The sequence below is a fragment of the Macrobrachium nipponense genome, chromosome 24 (genome assembly GCF_015104395.2).
Source record: "Macrobrachium nipponense isolate FS-2020 chromosome 24, ASM1510439v2, whole genome shotgun sequence".
NCBI classification, from domain to species: Eukaryota; Metazoa; Arthropoda; class Malacostraca; order Decapoda; family Palaemonidae; genus Macrobrachium; species Macrobrachium nipponense.
In genome coordinates, this window is record NC_061091.1 from 52,906,579 (window position 1) to 52,933,992 (window position 27,414).

The 27,414-nt window shown below is 42.7% G+C and overlaps 1 protein-coding gene across 1 annotated transcript in view; it reads left to right on the forward strand.

The window, feature by feature from the left end:
- Positions 1-2,033: 2,033 nt before the first annotated feature.
- LOC135205632 (galactoside alpha-(1,2)-fucosyltransferase 2-like) overlaps positions 2,034-27,414 on the forward strand; it is an 80,041-nt gene continuing 54,660 nt past the window's right edge. The window contains exon 1 of the mRNA XM_064236435.1: positions 2,034-3,009. Coding sequence (XP_064092505.1) covers positions 2,490-3,009 — 520 coding nt within the window. The 5' untranslated portion in view covers positions 2,034-2,489. The remainder of the gene's footprint in view (positions 3,010-27,414) is intronic.

Below are 27,414 nucleotides of genomic sequence, written 5' to 3' on the forward strand. Positions count from 1 at the left end.
CTTTGGGAGTGGTGTACCTGACATTTGATGTTAACAAACCACGCTTGCACCTCAAATGTGATGTATAGTTCATTAGGGCTTTTTCTACATAATAGAATCAGTTTGTGTATATTTTTATAACAAACTAAACTTGACACCGTTACATACTGAGCAACTTGAATAAAAATATTATTGAATGGTACCCTATGGTTGATCTGCCTCTCCAGTATCGCTCCTCGGGATGTAGGAAATGGTTCTTGGAATGGAGCCATTCCTCTTCCTTTCAGAATTATAAAATGAACAATATAAAAAAAATTTCCTAGTTCTTGAAAAATCATGAACTGGAACTGCCTGAAAATGTTCATGACATTTTCTAAAATCATCTTACACATAAGCGGAGATGGAGAGAGAAAATGCCAAAAAGAAAAGATATATAGCAACGTAAAAATATCTAATTCTTCGGGCCAGCTCTAGAAGAGCTATTTATCAACTCAGTGGGCTGGTTAAACTAATATATACTTAACTCCACTACATATGAAGCCTATATATATATATATATATATATATATATATATATATATATATATATATATATATATATATATAGGCTTCATATGTAGTGGAGTTAAGTATATATTAGTTTAACCAGCCCACTGAGTTGATTAATAGCTCTTCTAGGGCTGGCCCGAAGAGCTATATATATATATATATATATATATATATATATATATATATATATATATATATATATATATATATATATATTATATAGGCTTCATATGTAGTGGAGTTAAGTATATATTAGTTTAACCAGCCCACTGAGTTGATTAATAGCTCTTCTAGGGCTGGCCCGAAGGATTAGATATTTTTACGTTGCTAGGAACCAGTTGGTTACCTAGAATTGGAACCTACAGCTTATTGGGAATCCGAACCACATTATATGGAGAAATTAATTTCTAATCACCAGAAACAAATTCCTCTGATTCCACGTTGGCAGAGCGGGGAATCGAACTCAAGACTACCGAGTCGGTAGGCGAGCACGTAAACCACTCGTCCAACGAGGAACCATATGTTGTAGAAACACATGACAAATGAATATAAGACCATTACAAAATTGAGTACAAACTGATTTTTCTTTTTTTCATAGCTTCAGTTTACATTCAACCCATGCCAGCCCATCTTCACCCCTGGCCAAGGGTGATATATAAGCAGTGACCAATAGATATGCCGAACTAAGTGCTGCTAATGACCGACTGGTCATTCGGCTGATAAAATGAGGTTCTTTCCAGCAGCCCTTTTCATTCCTTTTACTGTACCTTTGTTCATATTCTCTTTTTTCCTTCTGTTACACCTTCAATCCCTCCTTTAGTGTCTATTTCCGTTTCAGTGCTGAATGACGTCATAGGTCCCAACGCTTGGCCTACGGCCTAAATAAAATACTGATAACATGGCCATGAGAGAGGCTTGTAAAACTTAAGATGGGCAATTCACCTGGCATCTTGTTCAGGATTCCTGCACACACTCAATGATCTCTGTTTTGGCCATAAAAATCAATGGTTAAGTCAAGCATGAAGACCATCCAATAACCAAGTTACAGCAACAAAACCATCCTTAATTAAGAACCACCAAGCTTGTTATTTGAGAAATCTTTCATCTTGATGTTACAAGATTATTTTCATTTTCAAATCATAAAATATAAATGCATACTAATGATATTACATATAGCATACAATATTTCTAAGGAAATGAATTATGTAATAAGTTGGTGAATAATTACAAAAGGTATGAAAACCTTTGGTAGGTTATGGCAGAATGCCAAAAGAGTAAATTATCTGAGCTAATTTGTGGCCTAAGTTATCTGAAATAACTTATGGCCTGAATGTCTCTGGTGAATAGTATGAATCATGAATTTGTCACCGAGGTGCTGAAGGTCTCATATTCATAAGGTTTACAGCAACACATGTGTTAACTGTGGTCCATGCTCTGTCTAAATTAACATATTCCCCAAATCCCAAGTCACCTGAGTGTACACTAGTTCAGTATAAAATCAATAGTTCACGGATACATGTAGTGAATGAGACACTGGAAAATTTGTAAGAAACTAACAGTAACAAAATACTACTGTACTAACATAGTGTGGTGTAAACAACATAAAATGAACTGAAATTTTTTTTAATGTTCTTCAGATAAAGAATATTGGAAGCATGTACTAATTCAAGAATGTGCTAAAGAAACCAACAACCAAAAAGACAGATATCTTTGAAAGGTGCAACCAGATAATCACATCTCTTAAGGAGGTTAATGTAGTTGTTACAGTAGTGTTTGCATATGCATTAAAATCAACACACAGTATTAATGCATAATAAGAGTTAGGTTTCAGTACCAGAGCAATTACTGCAAATCTTGAAACTTACTGCGATATGTAATTTTTTTGTAACTCCAGAATACAAGTCTTTCCAATTTTATGAAAGACAACTACTACTAAGAGCCTTGGAAAGAAAGCGGAAAAAATGGTGTTCACGACATTCTATACATTTTCCAAAAGTTCACAAAAAGATTTATCACAATTAGAAAAACTGTTTGTGTTTCTGTTAGTGATAACTAGTTGCATGTTAATAGCTATCTATGGCTATCAAAATTTTATCACAAATAACTCAGCTTCAAAACTGAAGATAGTTTACGTAAGCAAAGTTACCCCTTCAGTGCAGGAATATGTCAACCAAAATTCTGTGACCGTAGGCTCTAAAGATGCCAATGCTGATGAAGTGGTACCTGTTATAAGGATATCTTTCAATGTATCTCAAACAGTCAAACAAAATATCCAAGGACCAAGCGCAGCACAACTGCAAACATTTGCAAACCACAGCAAATCTGAAGTTATGAAACAAATAACTGTAAAATCAAGGAAAGACAATTTTAAAATAAGAACAGAATCAAGAGAAGAGGAATCACCCTTGCAGTCCCTAACAATGAACAACGATAAATGTCTTAGAGTGCCAAAACTTCACATTCCAAAGGTGGATTTACATGGTAAGGTATCACTTGGTTTGTTATGAGTGTAATTCATAAGCTGCAGGCCATCTGATTACAATGTCATCTTTTTCTTATACATTTATCTTAGGTTCCCCCTGTGTTATACAGGACTACACATGAAATGAGTTCTCTCCATTCTCAAATTTTCTGTGCTCTTTCTACATGGATTTCCATCAGATTTAGGTTTCATCTATTCGCCTTTTCCATGGTTTTCGGATTCTTCCTGCTGGGTTCATCCTTCTGCCTCCATTCCCTGAAACTCTGACCCCACAAGGAAGAGGAAGGAGATTGGCTGCTACCACTAGGGGAAACTCAGGTTAGTTTCCTTCAGGTCTCATGTGACAATGATGATCACGTCTTGTATATCTGCCAAATTACCTGCAGCTTTTTCCCTACTCTTTAGAGTACTTGGATTACTCCTATTGCTTCTTCTGTTGATGTTGTTCTGACCTGCTCGTTCCCTCCTTGAAAATGTAGTCTAATACTCTTAAAATTGGCACTGACTGGCGGGATGAGTGATCACAAACAAAAAATTCTACAGCAGAAGCCGATATTACTGAAAAAGGGGGAATTTACATAAACTCTGGACTTTTAGTTTTAAATGAACTATCTTTACATTAAGTTACGGTAGGTCCAGGAACTAAGGAGATGGTTGATTGTCGATCCACTGGAAACACGTGGCTGGGAAATGAACCAGATACAGATCAGAATTTGCGCAAAACGGGTTATTTCAATGCAAGCCTTATTCCAAAGGGTTCCCAATTTCTTCCACAATCAGGCGCGGTGTTTGTCTGGAAATGCTGGGTTTGGTAGTCTTCTTATCTGTTGATATTTCTGTCCACTATGGAGGTATAAGAACACTTGTGGGATCCCCCAGAGGAGGCAGGGGAGCAGAAGGGGTGAAGTGGAGTCTGCAGAGCTTTGCGAAAGTCTGAGGAAGTTCTGCTTCTGAGCGGTTCTGAGAGAGAGCTGCTGCAGCCCCGCACTTTTAAAATCTTGCCTAGGTAGGCTTCGCCCTAATCCAAGGTTCCCTGTGGAGAGTAAATCCAGAGCAGCCAATGGAGGCTTTCAGTTCACAGAGGCAACTTGCATATAGGCAAGGATGAATGAGTCTTATCATAAAGAGGTCTTAACTTTCCTTGGTTCTGGCTTAAAATCCTGAACAATGTTATGACCGTCATCAAGGAGAAACGTTTTTCTGATAATGACTGCACCTCTCCAAAAGTTCATTTATGATGGGTAGACAACTCACATGAGGATTGCCTCTTCTTGGCACTTAACCAGCAGCTGAGTTTTCACTGCCTGCTACAAGAAGTACTATGTGACATTTCATCCGTCCTCACACCACTGAGACTTCTGTCTTCCAGTCTCCCCATCAGCACCACTCTCCAATGCCTGATGGGCTTTCTGTTGTCTTAATACAGACCAAAGTCAACACTGTTTCACATTCAACAGTCCATGTTTGGCCTTCCAGCATTCATTCTGCTAGTACCTCTGATCTACTTGGAGACAAACGCTCTTCTCCATTCACTAGCTACCCTGCTTCTGACCTTGCTCTTGTCTGTTTTTTTCCTAAGCACATCCCTCCCCATTAGTATCACATCATACTCATTTTTCAAGTGTTCATCATTCCTTGTATATATTCACCCCTGCTTCTGAGGTCCCTTTCCCCCCCTGCTAGTTTTTCCTGCCAGTCACACTACCACTACTCTTCATTCTGCTGCTACTTCTCACACTCTTGACAACACTTTCCCATTGCCTGTGCATGCTCCTTGCCACCCTCTGTTGACCTCTAAAATCCTCCCTATTCCTGAATCTATGAACCACCAAGAATAATCAACAATGACAAGACAAGTCTTGACGTCAGCAGTTGCTAAGGCTCATGCTTTTTGCCCAGACTTCTTAAACCATGGATCATCACAAGCCTTCCTCCAGTCATCAAATGACTTAGGCGCTGACCAAGAAACCTTTGGCTCATATATGTTTCTATCACCCTCCTCCAGTGACACTACCTCTTCTCTAAGTTTGCCTAACAATGGCAATGCTTAACCTTTTTGGACCTGATCTTGGAAACCACACCCCGCCCCCACCCCCAACAAGACGCCTCCAATATGTACTTCTTTGAAATCTACAGATGTCACCAGCCTAACCAAGCAAGCTAGGTTTGACTTGGATTAAGAGGAGATCTACCTAGTTGAAGAAGAGGACTACACTGAGAGTCCTCCACATCAGCATGATTTAAGTGAGACCTTGCATGGATCCTCATGATCTACAGTACTGAGAGGTAGCAGCAGCACCACAAGACTGGTTCTGCAGCAAAACTCATGGTTTATACTGAATCAAAAGTCTCTAGAATTTGACCTCCTAATAGTGAATGTCACCTCAGAGATCATTGGCAAAAGCCCTTCTAAAGGCAACAATGACTATATACGTCAGCACTCTTTGCTCTTCCAGATGTCTAGCTTTGACATTTCTATGAAAGGAATGGTTGCCCAATCCAGGTTTATCACCCAATCCCAAGAATGGAAGCTCTTGCTAGGGGACCACCTCTTCAGTGCCACTTATTTCTTTTTCTTTCACTTTGGGGAGAAACTTTGTTTCTGGGAGCATCTAGCAACTGTGCCCCCTCCCAAAAAAGTGGCTCATCCTAATACTTGGTCAAGGTTTTACATTTAATCGCTTCTCAAGACGTCTCTATTCTCTATTTCCGGTTGACTACCGGAGTCCTCCCCAACATCAATCTCAAAGGTATGTACTTTGTCACTTGAGGTCTTTCCTGCCTGCTATCTTCTGCTGATTTTCAATGCCTCTAATCTATGGAGCTCAAGGGTTTTCACCGCCTTCCTGCAAGCCTTGTAAAGGATCTCATCAAGAAGCTAGATTCCAACACTGGACAGGCAGCCATGTGGAACCTTAATAACATCACCCCTATGTGTTATCAGAATTATTCTCCCAGCATTTTGCGCTCCCTACTCATAACAGAACCCACCAGAATTTTTCAGGAAACTCAGAAATTCTGCTGTGAGATGTCCCTCTAATGCACCCCACCAAGAATTTGGATATTCATCACCTTCCTGGACTAAAACAGGAGGCAAGAATCTAATTGCACAAGGTGAAACCAGCCTCTAGCCACAGCCTGACCTGCCCAATACTGTAGCAGGAGGAAGGCATAGAAAAGTTTCATAATCTAGATGAAGAGCCAAAACTGTTAATGGCAAAGTCAGTTTTGGACACTGCTGCCACTGTATTACTGTACTGAATTCACTTTTTCAGTTTTGGTCACTTAATAGTTCGTGTAACCAATATGATATACACTTCTTTCTTGAATTTTAATTTTTCACAGTCGTAAAATAAGCTGTTCAGAATAAGTTCTCGTCCTTACCTGTCCCTGTTGGGACTGAATATATAAACTGCTAGTGAGGTTTATTAATTCAGTAAATATTTTTCCTTTACTTCAGCTTTGTATTACTGTCACAACTGTGCATGACTGCACTTTCAGCTTTTTGATGATTTAGTACTAAGTGGTTTTTAATTTTTATGTACTAATATTGTGATATAGTATAGACACTCCTCTACTTACGAACGAGTTACGTTCTGGACGGCTGTTCATATCTTGATTTGTAGATAAGTACAATTTGATATATACAGGCAGTCCCTGGTTATCAGCAGGGTTGCCGTTATCGGCGGGATTAACCGAAACTCTGCCATTTATGGCGCCAATAACCGGTTAATGGCACCTCTGTTAGGTATGTTATGGTGTCATAACTCAATTATTGGCCGAGTCGGCCAATAACCAGGGAATTCCTGTAGTACGCAAAGTCAATACGTAGAGTACTATAATTTTTTTTTTCATACCAAAAGACAATAGTACTAGTATTGTGCTGTACAGATTTTATGGAGTACGTACAATTTATTAATATGAATGATGCATAAAATCTAAATAAGTAAATATTGATGTTAATAGTACAATTTACAGAGTACTTTACTAATATAAATTATATATAAAATATAAATAAGTAAATTGTGATGATAATAATACAATTTATAAAGCGCTTTGCTAATATGAATGATACATAAGACCTTAATAAGTAAATTGTGATGATAGCAGTATAGTTTATAGAGCACTTTACTAATAAGAATGATATATACATTATCATAATAATAATAATTATTATTATTATTGAAAATAATGGCTATTTCAGCTGCATTTATTTTGTAAAGAAGTTTCTCTATTCTTTATTACTGAACTCAAATAAAAATTATGAAAAAGTGACAAACAAGAGACCATCCGACGATGGTCCAAGTTATAACTACTGCTATTAGGAAACAGAAACTTACCACCATGAACCACTCTATCTAAAAGAGATAAATCTTTGGCAGAAGCAGACATCCACACCAGAGAACAGTATTTGAGTAAAGGGAGTAAAAATGACCTAAAACAGGTTCCACTGATTTCATCACTGTTATAAATATATGAAGCCTTATGAACAATACCTAACTTTCGTGCAGCACTCGCTGAAACCTTCATTAGATGTTTCTCAAAAGTTAGATGTGAGTCAAAAGTTATACTAGTTAAAGCTTACTCGGTCAGCAAAGTTCCGTCAACCTGAAGGGGAGGATGGGGTGGGAAATCTGAATAAGATCCGCTAATCAATAGTGTTTTAATTTTACTGGAGTTCAGCCTCATACCCCACCGACTATACCATTCCCTGATCCAGCCCATGTCCCGATTGAGGCTGAGGGCATCTTCATTTCTCAAAAGTGGAGACTTTACTACACCCTCAAGTGTTGCATCATCAGATACTGAACAACAACCAAGTCACTTGTACACCCTAAAACAAACAGTGAACCAAGAACATCATGCGCACAGCAACTCGCTGTGAGGACATCTTGAAGTAATCTTAAAATATGTCCATCCACTCCAAGATTCTGAAGTTTATAAATAAGGGCCTTGTGATTTACTAAATCAAAAGCAGCGCTAAAATTTATTCGAATTACTCTGGACTCAAAACCCTTATCAAAGTTCCCTGCAAATGACATGTTAATTCTAAAAGAGCATCACAGGTACCTAAATGCTTCCTATATGCATATTGACTATCAGCTAACAATCCTTTTGATTCAACATATTTATATAGCGGCTTGAAAAGGGAGAATAGAGATTGGCCTATTGTTACTGCAGTCAGCAGATATCCCATTCTTTGGAACAGGCACTGTACTAATAAGCTCGCGCTCATCCACAAAGATACTATGTCAAAATAAAAAACTATATAATCTACTAAACTTGGGAGATGACAGGTTTTAACTTAAAAAAAAAAAAAACAGGGAAGAAACCATCAGGGTCTTCTCCACCCTACCTATCAAAATTGTCCAGAATTTTCTTAACATCCCTGGAGTGAGATGGAAATTTTGTTAGAAGAGGTTCAAGGTGACAAGTACGTATCAGCAAGTGGGGCATCCTCAGCAGATTGCTTGGCTTCAAAAGCTTGATGAAGCAGTTCAGCCTCTTCCCTAGGGCCAGTAACCAATCTACTACCATCATCTGTTAGTAGTGGTGGAATGGAAGACAAGCATGACCCAAAGATAGATGATACCAATTTGGTCCACCAAAGATGAGGCTGAGTAATTTCTTTTTAAGTAATTTCTTCAAGTTTCCTAAATAAGTACATTGCAATAATAATAATACAGTAAAGCACAGTGGTTGTACTTACCTAAGAAACTGGTATTGTAGGCTTGATGTAATGGTTGAAAGGAGGAGAGGTGGTGTGGAATTACAGGGGTGGTGGGTTGTCAACGTCCTCGTCGTCTTCAGGAAGGATTTCTTCGGGAAGTATTCCTTCGGCATCACTTCTTCTTCATTTGGGGAGGAAGCAGTCAACAGAGGTGGGGAGGCTGTTGAAGTTGAAGGCACTGGTTTGAAGAATTGGTCCACGGAAATTTGCAATGTTTTTCTTTGCTTTTCATCATATATTATACAATAATAATACTACATGGCATCATTGATGGTTGTTGCTACTTTTGAGAATCTCTCAACATTTAGATCCTCATTCTTAAAATTAGACAAAACTTTTTTTATATGAGAAAACTCATTGGCCATTAATTTTGTTTCAAACTTCTTTAAAGGAAGAACTTCATGTTGTTCGGTTCTTTGCATTTTTTCAATGCCATTAAATCCTTATTCATCAACTCCTCTGTATGAGACTCAAAAGAGCTCTTCAAAGTCGTCTGCCCCTAAGTCAAGCTTTGCATCCTATTCTTAAATCTCTTGAAATTGTAGACAAAATGTAGGCACATAGCCTTCCACGCTCCACTCATGTTCATGTTACTCGCCTCACACCATGCAGCATCAATATTCTTTATACAATTGTAAATGTTGTAACCCTTTCAGAAGTCACATAAGGTCACACCTAGGTCAATGCTTGTCTGTATATACAGTAAGTGTAATATTTCTTGTACGCTATTACGCCTTGATCCATCGGCTGAATGAGTGAAGCTGTGTTAGGGAGTAAATAAACAATTTTAACATCGGATGGAAATCATCTTAGTGCGGTTGGTGACCAGGGGCATTATGCGAAATTAAGAGAATCCTGAAAGAAAACCCATTCTCACGGCAGTCTGTACTGCCACCTCTCCCAAACAAGAGTGGGCAGTGTAGGAGTCATCAACCATCTCCAGTCTCGACCCCATGCTGAAGATATATCTCTCTCTCCTAACAACCTCCCTGTAACCCCTGGTCTGCCGTTCCTTTCATTTCCAACTTTACTCCTTCTACTCTGCTCCCTTCTCCAGCTGTTATTCCATCAGTTCCACCCTCATTGGAGAAAGTTTATTCAACGGACGATACTTTCTTTACCAGACAAATAATAAAGTTTTTTTCCACCCTCCAGATCAGTTCATCACTGCAGTTGATTCATCAATAAAGGAGCTGTGGGCTTGCAATCTTGTCATTCCAGCTGTGACCCCTGCTGTCATCCGCTTTGGTTGATCCTGCTCACACAATAATAATATCCTTAACATATCTAATGACCTTGCATACTTGACTGGTGGTTGGTTGATTTTGATTCAGCTGGCCTTATGCCAGCACGGGCTCTTGCTCATGAAGCAGTCTGTAGGTCATATTGAATATTTTGCAGAGAAGGTGAAATTTTTAGGATATAAAATGCACTATTTCAATCATATAGATATGTCAGTGAAATGGTATGCATGAAATAAGTAAAATGAAAGGTTAACAGGCAAAGTTACAAACCTCTTTGAGCCCTAGGGCACCCCCGTCAGTAGGAGAAAAAGAACAATAGCAGCGAGTACTGGCGAGTCGGAGATAGCCAGTAAAGACAAGTGAAATATTTATCGTCGGAGAAAAACGGGGAAAAAACAGCACAACTCTATGGAGATTAAATACCAGTTTTCATTTACTCGAGGAAAGAAAAAACCATCAATCTTTAGTAGTGGGGAACGATGTAAGAAAAACGAAAATGTTTGAGGCCAGAAGTTAGCAGAAGCTTAAGTGGTTGTTAGTGCGGTATTTTAAAAATTTCGGTCGTTAGACGTGAGGCGGCCGAAAACGGAGAAGAGGTTTTTTAGTATAGGAGAAAAAGAAGATAGTAGTCAACCAAATAATTAACAACTAATCAGTGTGGAGAAAACGATGCTCTTCTCCGAGGAAGCGGTCTGTCAAGTCAATCTCGTATTTGAGGGTCTCTTTGTAGAGTTCTTCTGCCAACATTTTTGAAAAACTTTTTCTTGCTTCTTTAACGGTTTTGACCAGACATTCAAAGGTGAGAAAGACCTTTGTTGTATATTGGTCACTGATAGTTAGCTCAGTCTGAGTTGATCCATTGAAACACAACAAAGACAATTTCTTAGTCTGAGTTTCTTCGTCCATACACTGGACTGGCGATGCTTCAGTCTGAGTTCCTGCATCTACACAAAACAGGAACTACGGGCGTTGTAGAGGTTGGGGGAATGATCTCAGGGGTCAGGGTTGGAGGAGTGAACTTAGGGGTCGGAGGAGTGACTTTAAAGGTCGGAGGGGTGATCTTAGGGGTTGAAGGAGGTTGGGAAGTGGGAATATAGTGGAGAGAAGAGGGTGAGGGATTGGGAATGTAGTGCTGGGTTGAAGGAGGTTGGGAGCAGGGAGGTTGAGGAATTTGTGGTGCAGGAGGAAGATTTATTCTTGGGTCGAATCTTGGGTTGGTTGGAGGTCTTCTGAGAGGTGATGGTTGCCGGTCTTGTGATTTTGCTGATGGGAGAGGGATGCCCTTCATCTTCCAGAATTTTTCCAGTCTGCTGCTTACAATTAGGGCATCGGGCAACATGTCCTTAGCCTTGAGTTTCATCGGCACACTTCAGTGTCGTTCCACTGGCTACATATTCTACATATGTTGTCGGACGTGCACTCATTTTTGTGATGACCAAACCTCTGACACTTGACACATCTCAGAGGTTCTGGTATGGAGGCTGCTCAAAAGGTTCCAAGGATCCCAAGGTTTACACAGGTCGGTATTTTTCCCTTGAAAGTGGCTTCAATTTTCAGGGTTTCTTCTCTTGTCTTGGCTGTCCATCTCTTGGCACTCATGATGTTGGGCACTTCGAGGATTCATTCGATGGTGACATACTTGGGAACTTTGCAAATCACCCCCTTTGCGATCTTTTCAGCAGGGTCAAGCAAGAAACACAAGGGATCCTTCTTGAGCAGTTCAACAGATTGATGGCCTTTGGCAGTGATGAGTAAAATCCCCTCTCAAGTTCGGTCTGGTTTAAGATTCGCTCCAGGGTACTTCTTTTCTAGGGCCAGCACAGCTGCATGCAAAGTCTGGCCTTGTTCAGTCACAGCTCTGAATTTCGGCAATGCAGAAAAATCTTTGTTGCTGGTAATATTCGGTGTAGAGGATGTCGAGGGGATCGAGACCCCGATGATGTTGGAGGATAGCAGTGCTTTCTTCCTATTTTTTTTCTGGACTTTTGTAAAGCCTTCTTTGTTGTCAGGGGGAGGGTCCAAAGCAGAGGTTTCAAGAGAGAGGGGGGGGGGATGTCTTTTGGAGGCCATCCTCGGCGTAGCAGGACGTAAAACACAAACACAGTCACTTAAAAATCCTAAATAATAACAATATGTTATCACGCAAGACGTGTTATAGTTAACTACTCCAATGAACTTGGCTCCCCCTTAACATGTATTTATCTTGTGTGCAGTTGGCCATGTGTATACTCAGCTTCTGCAAACCTTACTGCTCCTGTATTGCCACCTGTTTCCATTTATTTGACTGCTGCAGTGTATTCCATGTCTACAAGGTCTTTCAACACATCCAAGTATCCTACAACATCAGTTTCCCTGGTTGTTCCAGAGTCAACTACAATGTACTACTCCACCGCTATGATATAGTCCACCACCTTTGAGTACTACCTGACTGTGCAGGTTCTCTTTTCAGGATATTCCACTGCCAAGGCGTCCTGGGCCTCAGTGTTCCCATGAAGTCCCCTTATAAAGTTATTACTACACTTGTATTGATATGTTAATTGTCCTGATTTATATTCTGAGGCTACCATTCATTTCATTTTAGGACAGCAACTCGAGACTAACCTATACATAAGTCAAACCCTGGCATACGCTAATAGTAAAAGTGTACCCCATAGACCTAGGCTAATATTTTAGGCCTATTCTTAGCTGGAACTGGTACTTGACGTTGGAGTCGGACGAATCTTCATTTTTGTAGTTAAGACTGAGGGAAAGGCTGACTCCTATGGTTTCTGTAAAATTTCTTAGTAATTAACAGTAGGTGGATACACTGTGAAAGCAACTTATTCCTAGCTGTATTCGTTCCATAATTGTTCCTTTTAGAATTGGCTCTTATAACTTCTTAAACTGGTTTCTTATACTGGTTCCCTTTTACAAGGGAGATACATGGCCTTTCAAATGAAAACTTAGGGAGCTACATTTCTTTCCCCTCTTGAGTCGTCATGCACATCTCGAACAGTACAATCCGAGATTGCGCAACTACAAACTTAAGTTACATTTATGCACTTCCGTAAGCACACTCTATCATACACAAACTCAACTTCAAGTGGTTAAATTAACATCTTGATAGGGTGAAACCAATTCATTTTTCCAGTCCACCGATTAGGAAGGGTATTGCCATTAATTTAAATAAAAGATTTCCATCATTGCACCTTAATTTCAAGATATTCCAATGCCAAATGATCCTTCCTCCATTGTTCCCATGAGGCCCTGTTTGCCTCAAGAGTGCTCTCATGCTGTACTGAGATGAATCTTCATTTTCTGATCCTCATGCTTCTCACATACATGAGCTGTAACTTGTATTGCTGCTCTCCACGGAGTCCAGTCAGTTCACCATATCCTCTTATCATCCTTTAGGTTCTTTTTCATCTACCAGCCCTCTCCTTGCTACTCACAACCATAAATTGTACTACTGTCCAATTGTATCTTAATTTCTTGGACCACAAGAAATCAAGAGTCAACTTAACTAAGGACAGTGTCTTGCTTACAAAGATTTTTGATAGCAAAACTGGAGGACTTGAGTGAACTCCTGGAAGATGCTCCTTTTGTGGAGATACACAAATGGATCTGCAACATCTTTTATTTCAACTGCCCATGCAGACCTCTGCATGCAGCTCTGGTTGTTGCCCCTCCAAAAGATTAAGCGAATCGTGTGGGTTGCCTCAGCCAAAGGTAATTAAAGAAATGTTGTATGATTTTGCTAATGGTACCCAGTGTTTCACCAAAAATGATTTCATTGTTTCTGAAGCTGAGCTACAGCATGTGGACAGTGAATACTCTAATTCTTCTATCCAAGTGTGTTTTCTGTTATAATACAGTATATTTCTTTAACTAAGTCAAGATTTAATATATTATCAATATACACATAATATGACAAATTTTTAATCAATCTGCATTTTTCTTAGCTAACAAACCTGACGTCTTAACAATAGGATAATCTTCTAGCGCCAGCTGAAATCTGGTTAAAACAATCAAAGACTGTAAAGCAAGGAGTCTGTGGCATTTGGCAATTCATGAGTATACAAGGTGGAAGCTGGTCACCAACCGGGCTTAGAAACCTCGTGAGTCCGTGACAAATCAGTCTTGCTTCCAATCCAGGATATAAGAGGGGCAGCTAGAGGTGGGCAGTAAATGTTGAGACCTCAGGTTTGTAAGCTATGAAAAATACAAATTAATTTTAAAATTTGTCATTTGTTCATATGTGGAATCAACCTTCAGGTCAGTCCTTTACAATGAGAAATGCTTGAGGCATAGCCTGGACATGGCCGCTGAATTCTTCAAACAAGGCAGTTCGGTAGTTAACTACCGGTTCGGTTGTTGGTACTCCCTCCGACCGGACATAAACTTTCCAATATGCTTTCGGCCATTGTTGTGGAAGGATGTGTTTTCACTGCTCTCAACCCTTTCTTCAATTCTTCTCTCCCCATGGGATTATTCCTTTTACTATAGGTATATTTGGTTGTATAAGTGTTTGATATGAACATCCAGCAAACACTTAATTTGCAACCTATGTTACCCTCTGCCAGCTGCGCTGCCCCGGGGTAGACAGCAAGAAGTGCAGGAAGATCTGTGCTTCTCTGGATGTCTATCCTCACTCCCTTTGTGCCTCCTGCTGAGGACATGAATGCAACGGTGAAGTTGTGTGCGGAGTGTTCACTTTGGTCCGCTGCTCAGTGGGGGAAGGTGCCGGGAGGAGAATTGTAAGAAAGCCTAAACCCATGGTGGGGATTAATTCGCCCCAAACCACTCAAACATTGTGAATCCGTTGTCTTCCTACCTCTCTCCCAGCAACCATCCTGTACTCTCTGCCACCCCTTCGGAGAAGACCTCTATCTCCACTTCCTCCTTCTGGATACAAGATTCCACCCTTTGTAGGGATGGAAATGCCTGAAAAGTTAATGAATTTATCTTCCTCCCCAAATAGATTATTTGTTGACGGGACTAGCTGTGACTTTTCCTGGCTTATAGCAGTCCTAATTCTTTGGTTAATAAAATGGTCCTCTGCAAGTCCTCCATGCACTTCTGTTGTGTGTGATCAAAGAAGCCGTGTGATCGAAGAAGCCAATCGCCCAGATAAGGAGACACTAGGATTCCAACTAGATATACAGTAAACACTTTGGAATGGGAGCCAGTACGAGAGTAACCACTTGCGGGGCTGTTGACAGCCCAAAACACAGAGCTCTGAACTGATATAGTACTCTGTTCTTGAAAGCAAATCAGAGAAATTTCTTCTAGTACTGGCCTCCAACAACCACGAGGCCTTGGGGACTACAAAAAGTCAATTGTAGAATCCTGAAGTTAGTGGGTCTGCTACTATGGCCTTCTTCTTTAAGAGGGACAAAACTTCTGAGTAGGCCAACAAACTTATCAGAGTTGGACGGACAAGAGTGGAGCTCTCTCGAAAGGGATAAAGTAGCCCTCCCTTAAAACTTCTACTATCCAAGGCTCTACCCCTCTTACTTCCCAGTTTCTCCACAACTGGAGGAGCCTCGCTCCTACTGGTGCACCAATGACTGACCCTGCACTTCTTAGAGGAGGACTTAGCCGAAGATTTTTTGATAGAACACAGGGTGAAGCAAACTCTACCCCTATTTCTCGGGAAGGATCTAGATACTCCTCTGCCACGAAAGGGCTGAGCGCACATAGCCGGAGAAGGTCGCAAGCTGGGAGTAGGATCACACGGATGTTCTGCCAACTGGGAAAGCAAATCCAGAGTTGATTTCTTCTGTAACTCAGAAGAAACCTGGATCACAGTATCTTCAGGAAATAAATGTCCTCTATCTAGAGGAAAGTAAAGCAATGCAGATCCCCGTGTTCGAGAAACACCTTTAGTGATGAATGAACATCAGAGTTCTCTCTTTTTTGAGAATGCCTAAAACGAGGGGCCAACTCCAAAGAACTATCTCTTATTCCTTTATCAAGGCAGGAAATAACACCTGAAATATCCATAAAAGTCTCCTCATTTAAAGGAGCGCATTCCTTGATCTTACGACCCAAGGCTCCTACTACCCAATCAAGGAAGCTCACTACCTCAGAAACTCAAAAAATGTTTCAATGAGGTGATCAACTCTGATGCTGAGAACATTATCATGGCAGAGTTAAAAGCTAACCTTCTCACTGAGTCAATGAAACCAGAAAAATACATCTGGGTGGAGGCAGATACGCTTAAAAAGAGAGCCTCCCCAGTCTCGTAACACAAGTGTCTCCTTGTGGAAAGGCAAAAAGGAGGGCAGATAAATTAACCTTCCCCTGGTCCCTCTTGTCCGCAAGCCAAAGATTAATCTCTTTTAAGGCCTTGCCAGCTGAAAAAGAAAGGATGAGTTTGGGTAACTACAACGAATCTGTCTGATTGTCCCTCATATAGGAGGATTCTGATGAAGCAGGAGCTGTTGGCGAGAAAGAGACTGAGAAATTTACTAAAAAATAGCGAAAAGGCGACTTGTAGGCTGTAGGAGGAGTCTCCTTATCCTCTTCCTCTTCTTCCTCCTCTTTCTCTGACGAAACTGGGGAGAAAACTGCTTGAGTTGAGCAGGAGGAGCTGAAGTCTTCATAAAGCCCAAAATACTATCTAATTTACTTTGAATGGCTGCATAGGCTGGGTCCGTTACCGTTATAACTCGAGACACTGCACCAGTATCAGACAGGTGCTTAATCATAACTTACTGTTCCAGGGGTGTCAATGGGTGCTTGCGAGCCAAAACTCTCTCATGTACAATTACTGGCTCTAATACCCGAGGACGAGAATGCACCAATGGGAGCTCTTTAAGTAGAGAGAACGCTTGAGCCAATGGGTGTTCCTATGCCAACGGGTGGTTCTGCATTAATGGATGTTCTTGAACTCCTACAGAAGACAAAGGACGAACTGTGTCCTCTTCTGTACAAGAAGGGTGCACATGCGCCAACAGATGCTCAAGTGCAGTCCGCTTCTTGGATCCAGATGTAAAAACACAAGAACGATCTGGAAAGGGGAGCACAGGAGGATAAATATCGGGCACCAACGGACGCTCAGAACTTTTCTTATGAGCAACCTTATCCTCTTGTTACGTTGTCCCCGAGGCACACTTACCTCTTGTGAAAAATGCTCTGGGCTGTGCCAGAAGCTGCAAGAAGGATGTTGGTCTTCTTGCAATACACTGACCTTCTTAAGGGGGACGGGGAAAGGCGACATGTTACGAGTCCTCCTTTTCAGCGGCCGAGACTCATGTAGTACAAAGCGCCATTGGCGCCTGGGACTTATCAACAGGACTGCCTGAGGGGGTGACTGCTCGTGGGCAGACCCAACTGACCTCCCTTGGGCTACAATGGTGCCTTATCATGCAAAAATGTGACTTCTTCAACAGATAACACATTTTCAGGATCTTTGAGGAAAGGAAATAGTCCACCAGTAAGCACATTTTCTCTGAAGTATCCGCCATTCCAGTATGCCTCCTCCCAGGTGCTGGGGAGTTTGATAGGGACATTTACCTATGAGAATCGGTGGGAAGAACAGCCACCTCCTCCATAACACTGACACTGGCAATCACTTGAACACCTGCCTTGTCCATCAACATCTTAAGAGATGCTCCTAAAGTCTCCATCACCTGCAACATGATACAGAATCTGTGATCTACTCTAGCTTCAAGGCTGGCAACAACATCGGGCTCGGGTGCAAGAGACTTAGAGTTGGAATTAGGTTGATTAGGAAAGGGGGAAGGTTAAACAAAAGTGGAAGGAGAGATAATATCAACAGTCAAATCCTGACTAGCTAAATGTTTCTTTAGCATTTGCTCTAGAAGTAGCCTTCCTCTTTTTGTCTCTTTCTAACTTACTCAAATGGCTAGTTAAAGTATTCCAATTTTTACTATCTCACTCAACACATTACCCACAAGTCAAGGTCAGAGAGCTAGTTTGACCCCTACACTCCATACAAACTGAAAGTGGATCATAACAGGCCTTGATCAGTCTAGTATTGCAGCCTTTGCTGCAATACCTAATCCTTTGAGAACCGGTATCGGACATGCCGAATACTCGCTAATTCAAACAAAAGCAATATTTAACTATCTTCCACAAAATGCCTAACAAAAGGATTTTGACGTAGGAAAAATCTATTTCTGGGCGATTGGTTCGTGTCGCCTAGCGAAATAATCCTTTAATTCATTATTTCTTAGGTAAATGATTTAACAAATACCAGAGAATAAACCAAATAAAGAAAAGGTCAGTATAACTGACTTGCTCACCCACAAGAAGGGCGTCGGTATGAACACTAGGGCGAGTGAGACCACTACCACGAACTTCTTGTCAATTAGAAATTTCCCACAACAAAATCCCTCAGGAAGAGAGCCGACCCACAGAACGGGGCAGCAACTACTACTACTACAACCCATGCTTAGGTGACTGCCGTGCCTCTGGTGGCCATCCTGAAGTTAGCAATCAATCTTGAGCGAAGGGTTGGGAAGAGGTGGGATTTCGCTGGCGACAACAACCAATCGCCCAGAAATAGATTTTTCCTACGTCAAAATCCTTTTTCTGGGCTCAGTTCGTGTCACTGCGCGAAATTGTACCAGAGAATTAGCACAAGATTGAAATAAAGAAGGTCTCAATAAAACTTAAAATTCAACTATATACTATAATTGTAACAAAATATTTATACAATTGTTCATACAATCTGGATAAAGAACAATACTTAAAAGTAACTTATAACTAAAATTATTTACAAAGTCTTACACCAGTTATAGGGTGAATTTGAAATAAACATGTGTGTGACAATCATAATTTAAAACACACTAAATAAGTTTTAATAGAAATTAACACCAAATGTAATAAAGCATGTGTGTGAACAAACTTAACCTAAAAACACACCAAATAAGTCTCATAGATATCAATACCAAATACAATAACCATTGGTAATGGGGATGTGGCACCCTAGCATAAAAATAAGGGGACCACATCCTAAAGTTTAGTATGTACAATCAATTGTGGGTGACCCTAGCAAAAAAATAAGGGACACCCACTAAACCATCACAAGAGCAGCTAAGACTCAAGGGTAAGTGTAGATGAACATGGTAGGTTAGACAAACTGTTGGCTGAGATAGGTAGAAAGGAGATCTGGATCTTCAACTAAACTACTGAGCAGAGTCAGGGGAAACTATGTTACCCGCTGCAACTGCTGAAAATTTTAGAGATTCCAAAGACTTTAAGTAGTGGCGCTTAAATACTGTCGGCGATTTCCATCCAGTATATTTTTTCAAATCATCAAAATTCATATGTTGAAAATAATTGATTGAGGTGGCTACTGCCCTGACATCGTGTGCCTTGGGGAAGGATTCAGGGTTAGCTTGCTTAATAAAGTGTAGGATCTGTTGCCTAATACCTTTAATTGATAAAGTACCACCTTTTTCTCTTCTAAAGAGAGGACCCGAAGAGGATGAGGATGTCCTAGACAGAAAGGCTCGTAAGGTCGTTACTGGACAAAGAGAAAGATCTTGGGGAAGGGGTATAACCTTCCATGGTTCCCACCTCAACAAAGGATCCTCATTTTTTGCTACAAAGCTGCGATCCAGAGAAAGCAGAACTTCTCCTGAAGGAAGAAATTCTACATGACCCGCATCTCTGGATAACGCCGACAGTTCTGAAATTCTAGCTCCTGAAGCCAAGCTTAATAAAAACAATGTTTTTCTTAAGAGCATTATAAATGAACATGTCGTATTATCTGTATCCAAAGCCAGTTTTAGAACATCATTTAGGAACCATGACACTGAAGTAGGCCTTACTGAAGGTCTAAGTCTAGCACAAGCCTTGGGAATAGACGAAAAGTAAGAATCTGTTAAGTCTATGTTAAAACCCAATTGAAAAATCTTCTTCAAGGCTGACTTGTTTGTCTTAATAGTACTAGCTGCTAACCCTTTTTCAAATAAGGATCTGAAAAAGGATATAGCCAAATTGATTGTCATGATTTTAATGTCTGATTCCCTAAGGAAGGATGCCAACTTTTTAACTGCAGCGTCATACTGCCTCAAAGTTGAATCTCTTTTATCTGATTCCAGGAAAAGGATATTTCGTGGATCGATATTTGCATCCCTCTTGGCCGCAAACTTCATGAAGTCCATAAAGTTAGGGCTTTGAGAATTTCTGAGGAAGCGAACACAGTCTTCATTTGTACTGACTGGGAGAGTCTGGGATTGGGAATTCGAAGAGGACGAAGACCCAATTCCAGGAGCAAGGGGTAACAGTTGCTCTTCGGCCAGTCCGGAGCTACTAGAGCTACCTGACCCTTGAACGTCCTGAGTTTGTTCAGTACTTTCAGGAGAAGATTCACCGGAGGAAAGACATAAATCTTCTCCCAGTTGTTCCAATCTATGGACAGGGCGTCCGTGGCATAGGCCTAGGGGAGGGGTCCAGGTTGGGAGCCACATAACAGGAATTTGTGGTTCGTTTGAGATGCAAACAGATCTACTTGCAGGCCTGGTACCCTCCGGAGAATCCATTGGAACGAACTGTTGTCCAGTGACCATTCCGACTCCAGAGGAACTGAACGGGATAGAGCATCTGCTATGACGTTTCTCACTCCGGCCAGATGGGTGGAGGAGAGGTGCCAACTGAACTTGTCCGCCAGGGAAAAGATGGCTACCTTGACATGATTCAGGTGTCTTGACTTGGAGCCTCCCCTGTTTATACAATGAACTACCACTGCGCTGTCCAGAACTAACTTTATATGAGAGTTCTTTGGAGGACGTAACCTCTTCAGAGTCAGGAACACTGCCATTGCTTCCAATACATTTATGTGAAGCTGGCGGAATTGGGGTGACCATGTTCCCTGAACTTTCTTGAACTGAGAATATCCTCCCCAGCCACTTAATGAAGCGTCTGTGTGGATAGTGATTCCCGGAGGGGGAAACTGAAGGGGTACTGACATGGACAGGTTCTTTAACTTTGTCCAAGGGCGCAGACGATTCCGTAGAATCTGTGGTATTGTTGATAGCTTGTCCCTGGATCTGACATTTGCTCGTGAGCGCCAGATCCTGGTTAAGTTTGGCTTTCATCAAGATGTTTGTCACTGAGGCAAATTGGAGGGAACCCAGGATTCTTTCCTGGTTTCTCCTTGAAGCATATTTGTACTTTAGAAATTGTTTCACTGACTTCGCTATTTCTTTCCTCTTGGCTGATGGAATCGACAGAGTATGGGAGGATAGATTCCATTGGATGCCCACCCATTGAAAGTTGGACTCCGGAGTGAGTCTTGACTTTGTCCTGTTTATCTGGAACCCCAGATATTCCAGGAATTGAATGACCTTCATTGTGGCTTTGCGACATTCCTCGACTGTTGGAGCCCAAATCAACCAGTCGTCGAGGTACGCTACTACCATTATCCCTTGAGACCTCAGTTGTTGAACGACTACTTCCACCAATTTCGTGAATACTCTGGGTGCTACATTCAGACCGAAAGGAACTACCTTGAAGGAGAATGCTTGGTCTCCTAGTCTGAAGCCCAGGTAAGGGCGAAAGTGTCTTGCAATAGGGATATGATAGTATGCGTCTGTAAGATCGATAGAGGTGGTGACGGCCCCACGGGGAAGTAAGGTCCGCACCTGCGAGATAGTCAGCATTTTGAACTTGTCGCAGCGAATGGCCAAGTTTAAGCGGGACAAGTCTAAGATTACCCTTCTTTTTAATGAGCCTTTCTTTGGTACGCTGAACAAGCGACCCTGAAACTTTAATCTCTTGACTCTCGCTATTGCTCCTTTCTGGAGGAGCTCCTCCGCATACTCCGTCAGTTCTTTCGATGGAAGTTGAAGGAACGGTCTGGGTGGAGGGGGGCCTCCAATCCAACTCCAACCCAGGCCCTTCGACACAATGCTTTGTGCCCATTTGCTGAACCCCCACCGACGCTGGAAGAGAAACAGCCTCCCTCCTACCTTGGAGATCTCACTGCTGCTGGGTCGAGTGACCTCCGCGGCCTCCACGGAAGTGCTTTCCCCTATTGAGCGACCTTCCTGATCCTCTCTGACGAAAGGATCCCCTAGCCCTACCTCCCCTGGCGAACCGGTCATAGTGTTGGAAGGCTTGGCCCTCGAACACCTGGTTAAAGGCGGGGGAGACAGCGTAGGAGGTGGAAGGCTGAGCCTGAGGGGAAATCACGTAAATGGGTTGAGCCGGTGTCTTCGATGTAGAAGGCTGGCCTGATTGAACAATCGGCACAGCTGACACAGCTTGGTTAAAGCGTTGAGGCCTCTTTTGATAAGGCTGGAATCGTTTAGCCTTTTTCAGCTTTTTGCCTGCTGAAGGCTGATCTTGGCGCCTCTTAGCAGTGAGGCCCCAACGATCCTTGAGGCTCTGATTGAGCCTCGTTGCCTCATTTTGGACCTCCTTGACCATTGCTTCTGGGAAGAGGTCTGCCCTCCAGATGTTTGAGGAAAGCAGCTTATTCGGCTCATGCCAAATAGTTGCTTCCTGGAGGACATGCTTTCGACAATTGACCCTCGCTGTCACAAACTCGTACAAGTCCGATTGGACCGTATAAGTCTGTGACTTGGTCAATAACTTGAAGAGCGGCTCTGAAGCGTAGGATATAGCCGCTACTTCTGTCATTGCCATGGTGTTCATAGACATGGCAAGCCTAGTCTTGGCCTCAAACTCAGCTTGAATGAGGCTATCAGGAAGTCTTGGTAGCTTCTCGCCGAACTGGTCCATGGCGCAGTCCGGTTTGAGCTTACCTGCCGAGAAGGTGTTTGGCAGATCCTCCTACAAATCTCCAAGCGAAGGGAGCAAAGGAGAAGTGGGATCTGCTTCCCTTAACTGAGGCAAGGGTTCTCCCTTCAAGCCAGCTGGGATGGTGACAGTGGCGATCTTCGTTAAGAAGGGGAGAGGAGCCTCTTCCTCCATCGTAAAGATGGTGAAGGGACTCTTGAAAGCTTGAATCCTGGTGTTCGAGCAGTCCATCTCCTCTAGACACCGAAGCCACTCCCTTTGTGCGTGGTCCTGGGAGTACAGCACTGTCTCCCTCGGGACCTTATCCTCCCTGGTCATAGCTGCCTCCGTTAGCCTGGCGTAGCCAATGAACGGCGGTTGAAGGTTCTCCGGATAAAACTCGAAGTCTTCAATCCTTCGAGTACCGCACTCCGGGATGGAAATGAGTCCGTCCTGGAAAGGGGCGTAGGAAGCCACTCTCCAGGGGTTGTTCATTGTGAACGGAGGCAGAGAATCATGGGGAGGAAGCTGGACCAGACCAACACCAGGTGCCGGAGGGGTAGCTTGAGGGGCCTGGTTAAACCCGGATATTATGTTCTCCTGTGTCGTGATCCAGTCGGATAACTGGGAGAACATCTGCTCCATACTGTTCCTCAATGAGCCTACCAAATCCCCCATCTGTTGCATCATCCCAACGGAGAAAGCGTTGGGATCAAAGGCAGGAGCCGATGCAGAGGTGGAAGGGTAACTCGGTAGAGGTACCTCAGGAGGAGGGGAGACCGTTGACTCCGCCGGAGTACGGGGCCTCTCCTTGGAGGACTTGCTCTTGGAAGACCTAGAGCCTGAAGCAGAAGATTTACCCTTCTCTGCTCCGGGATTTGAAGCCGAAGACTTACGAGACGATGACATCGACGAAGTCTTTTTGGACGACGACGACGCCTTCGTTAGGGTTTTCTGCGCTCTGTGCCCCTTCACCTTAGGTTTCACAGAAGCGCTAGGCATAGAATACTGGAGCTCAGCTCCCGTAAAGCCTTGGAAGGAAGCAGTAGAGATAGCGGGAGAAGAAGATCCAGAGGCGCCCAAGGGAAGCCCTTGAGCGTCCAGCGTACCTACCTCGACCAACAGGTCATCTACACCTACCATCGGTTCAACATTAAGGTCCAACGTCGCGACTTCTGCTGAAATGTCCTGGCCTGGTTCCTTCATGCATGCGGCAACCTGCCGCTGGATTGCCGTCATCGTTGGGGCTGCCTCCGCCGGGTCGACGTACCCCGTCGACTTGCCGCGGGGAACAGCAAGACAGCCATCCTCTTTTCTAAAATGTAGGGCTGTCCCTTGGCAGCGTTCTTGCCGAAGCCGCCGACCCAAGCCCTCAAGGTTGCAAGGGCGGTCTCTCTAACAGCGGCAGCCTGTAAGAGAGGGTGTCTATTAGTTTTTAGTTTAAAGTTGAGGTTCAACCTTAGACTAAAATAGAGCCTTAAGCCTACACATTTCGGGCATATATTTCACAAAATATGGAGAACTTAAGCTTAAAAGACATATTTGAAACTTAGACTTAAGATATAATTCAGTATTTATATGCTATATATACAGCTGGAAATACTTACCCCATCCAAAAACTGACTCACAAGATCATAGCAGATCGTACACGTTTCGTGGAACCAGACCTGCAGATTCCCGTGAGGAGTCGCGCACGGAGCGTGGGACCTGCAGACTTCATGTCCACAGGGGTCCTGGAGCACGGCGTTGCACCCCGGGTGCTCACAGATGGTAGTCTGTAAGTGGAAGGATACATGAGTATCATTATAACACTTACAGGGCTACTCTAGAACTCCGTTGCATGCCAGAGAGTGAAAAATTTTTGGGCATAACCCCTCCCCTACCGCCTTAATAGGCATAATATATAGCTCCGGTGTGAGCCGAAGTAGGAAAACAGAGGGCAAGGGAGGGACCCAGCTTAAGATAACTTATCAATAACTTATGATTAACTTAAGCATAAAATAGCACAAAATTTCGGAAGACGATTCCGAATCGCGGTGGTGTCCGACTCCGCCGGCTGCGCCGGAGAGACGGGATGGTTAAGGTAAAAGAGACCGACTGTACGCCTGAGATCCGCCAGTAGGCGGGGTTACTTAGCTCCCTCCCTCGCAATCGGCGGAGCTCCGGGAAGAAAACAGAGAACCGACATCACGGGGAGGGGGCGAGAGGGCGAAACAGAACTCGAGCCTACAGCGGAGCGATGGAGCAACAAAGGAGGGGGGAGGCCAACCCCCCCACTTCGCCACAACGGAGCACCGTGAAGCAGAGAGACAAGGTCACTCCCAGTCCAGTGTCTGTCCAGCCTCCCCTACTCCCTCTGCGTAGGGAGAGAGGGAGACGGGCCCGGGTGGAGCGAGCAAGGACAGACTTCCCTCCCCCCAACTCTATGGGAGAGCGGGGGGAGGGCAGGGTGACTGGGACGGGCGTCTGGCTGTACCGCGATCACAGGGTGACCACGGTACGATAACACGATATAAACAACGAAATCGATAGCCTAGGTTAATGCAACCAAACTGATCAGCAAGATGCAACAACTGATGCAACAAAACTTATGGGGACCATGTGACCATAAACCTAGGCTAAGATAACGTACCAGACGCCCTAGGCTAAACCAAAAACAAAATAAAATAATTAAAATAATTAAAATAACACAAAAGCAGGGGAAATAAATATAGGAAGAGAAAAAATCCAGAAGTGTACGACTAACCCGAAAGAAAGTCTACCACTCAAAGCTAGCCTGGGCCGATACTAAGAGCTATGGCTAGGGTCTGGATGGAAGAGATAATGCCTACGTAAGGTAGAGTAAGACATGCATGCATGACATAAAACCAATGCAGGCTAGATCCCCTAGTGAAATAATACAATCATAAAAAGGTCTAGAGACGCACAGAATAAAAGGGAAGGTTCCAGGTATGGGAGACCGAGAATGAACCCGCCACGAGGCAGAACAATGCCGCCTTGCTTTCGACCGAGAATCTGTATTTATACCTAAAAAAGGGCAAATACTGACTCAAGGAAGGAATGAACTAAATAGGAACCTTTCGGAATACTTAACTTAGCTGATGCGATGGCTGAGCGTTCCATAATGGCGGAAAATCCTTAAAAAGGGCACGAAAAACACAGAGCAAGAAAAAATGCGGTGTCTCGTAGACCTCTAACTTAAAGGATGGCCACCAGAGGCGCGGCAGTCACCTAAGCGTGGGTTGTAGTAGTAGTAGTTGCTGCCCCGTTCTGTGGGTCGGCTCTCTTCCTGAGGGATTTTGTTGTGGGAAATTTCTAATTGACAAGAAGTTCGTGGTAGTGGTCTCACTCGCCCTAGTGTTCATACAGACGCCCTTCTTGTGGGTGAGCGAGTCAGTTATACTGACCTTTTCTTTATTTTGTTTATTCTCTGGTATTTGTTAGATCATTTACCTAAGAAATAATGAATTAAAGGATTATTTCGCGCAGCGACACGAACTGAGCCCAGAAATAGTTAAATACTTCCGAAATGGCTACCAAAAGCAGTAGCGTACTTTACCAAACTTCCACAGATATTCAATAAGAATTAAGCAATTCCAAAATTCTCCCTGTTACTGAACTTGCTGTTGAGAGCAACAGCCGACAAAAACAACTGATTTTCTTGTTGAGTTGGTTCCTCTCTCCCTTGTAGTGAGCGGGGGGGGGGGGTGGGGGGGGGGGGGGGGGGGGGGGGGGGGTATCACCTAGCCAATACAAGTAGCGCTACCGCGAATTTCACAATTCTAGCTGCTGACAGTTTAGAAACGATAGTAGCTATATAACTATGTACAGGGTGTTTCGAAATTAGAGCCCCCTCTACAGCATAAACTAAAATTGATATGGACAAAAACAAAAGTAATTCAGAATAGGTATTTATTTAAGTTCCTCTCTGAGTATTTAATATTTTGTGCGACCTCCATCTGCCTGTACCACAGCCGGCATTCTTGAGAGGTATGATTTCAGCAAATCGCAAAAAAAGCTGAGACTCAAACTCCATTTCCCTGAGCACTTTGGTCACCTCTCTTCGCAGGTTGTCGAGGCTTGGCATACCATCATAGTTCACTGTGGGCACTCCAACATGATCCTTTAAGATACTACCAATGTTTTCACAGACATTAAGGTCAGGGGATCTACCTGGAAATTCACTTGACGAGAAGAAATCGATACCACTGTTTCGAAGCAGCTCCTGTGTCTGAAGAGCCTTGAAACATGGTGCCGTATCATGCAAAAATGTGACTTCTTCAACAGATAACACATTTTCAGGATCTTTGAGGAAAGGAAATACTCCACCAGTAAGAACAGTTTCTCAGAAGTATTCGCCATTCCATGACTGTCCTTTTTCTTTGATGATCCACATTAACTGTTTAGCTGTGAAACAGAGAAAAATTCCCAAACATTGAGGAAATTTCACAACTTGGCAACAGCACACGTCACAGCTGATATCATCCAACTTTGCAGCCCAAATGATGTCATTTTTATGATTTGGCTTCCTGACTGTGTAAATGAAGAATTCATCTGATGCGGCAACATGGAGAAAGTCAGCTTCATCCCAATCTTTAAGAAATGAACCACAAAACCATGCATGGTCTTCTCTCTGTTGCTGAGTGATGCTGGGCTTGCTGATAACATGAAATGGCTTGATACCTGATTTTTTCAACTCACGATAAACAGCACAATAACTTCTCTTCTTT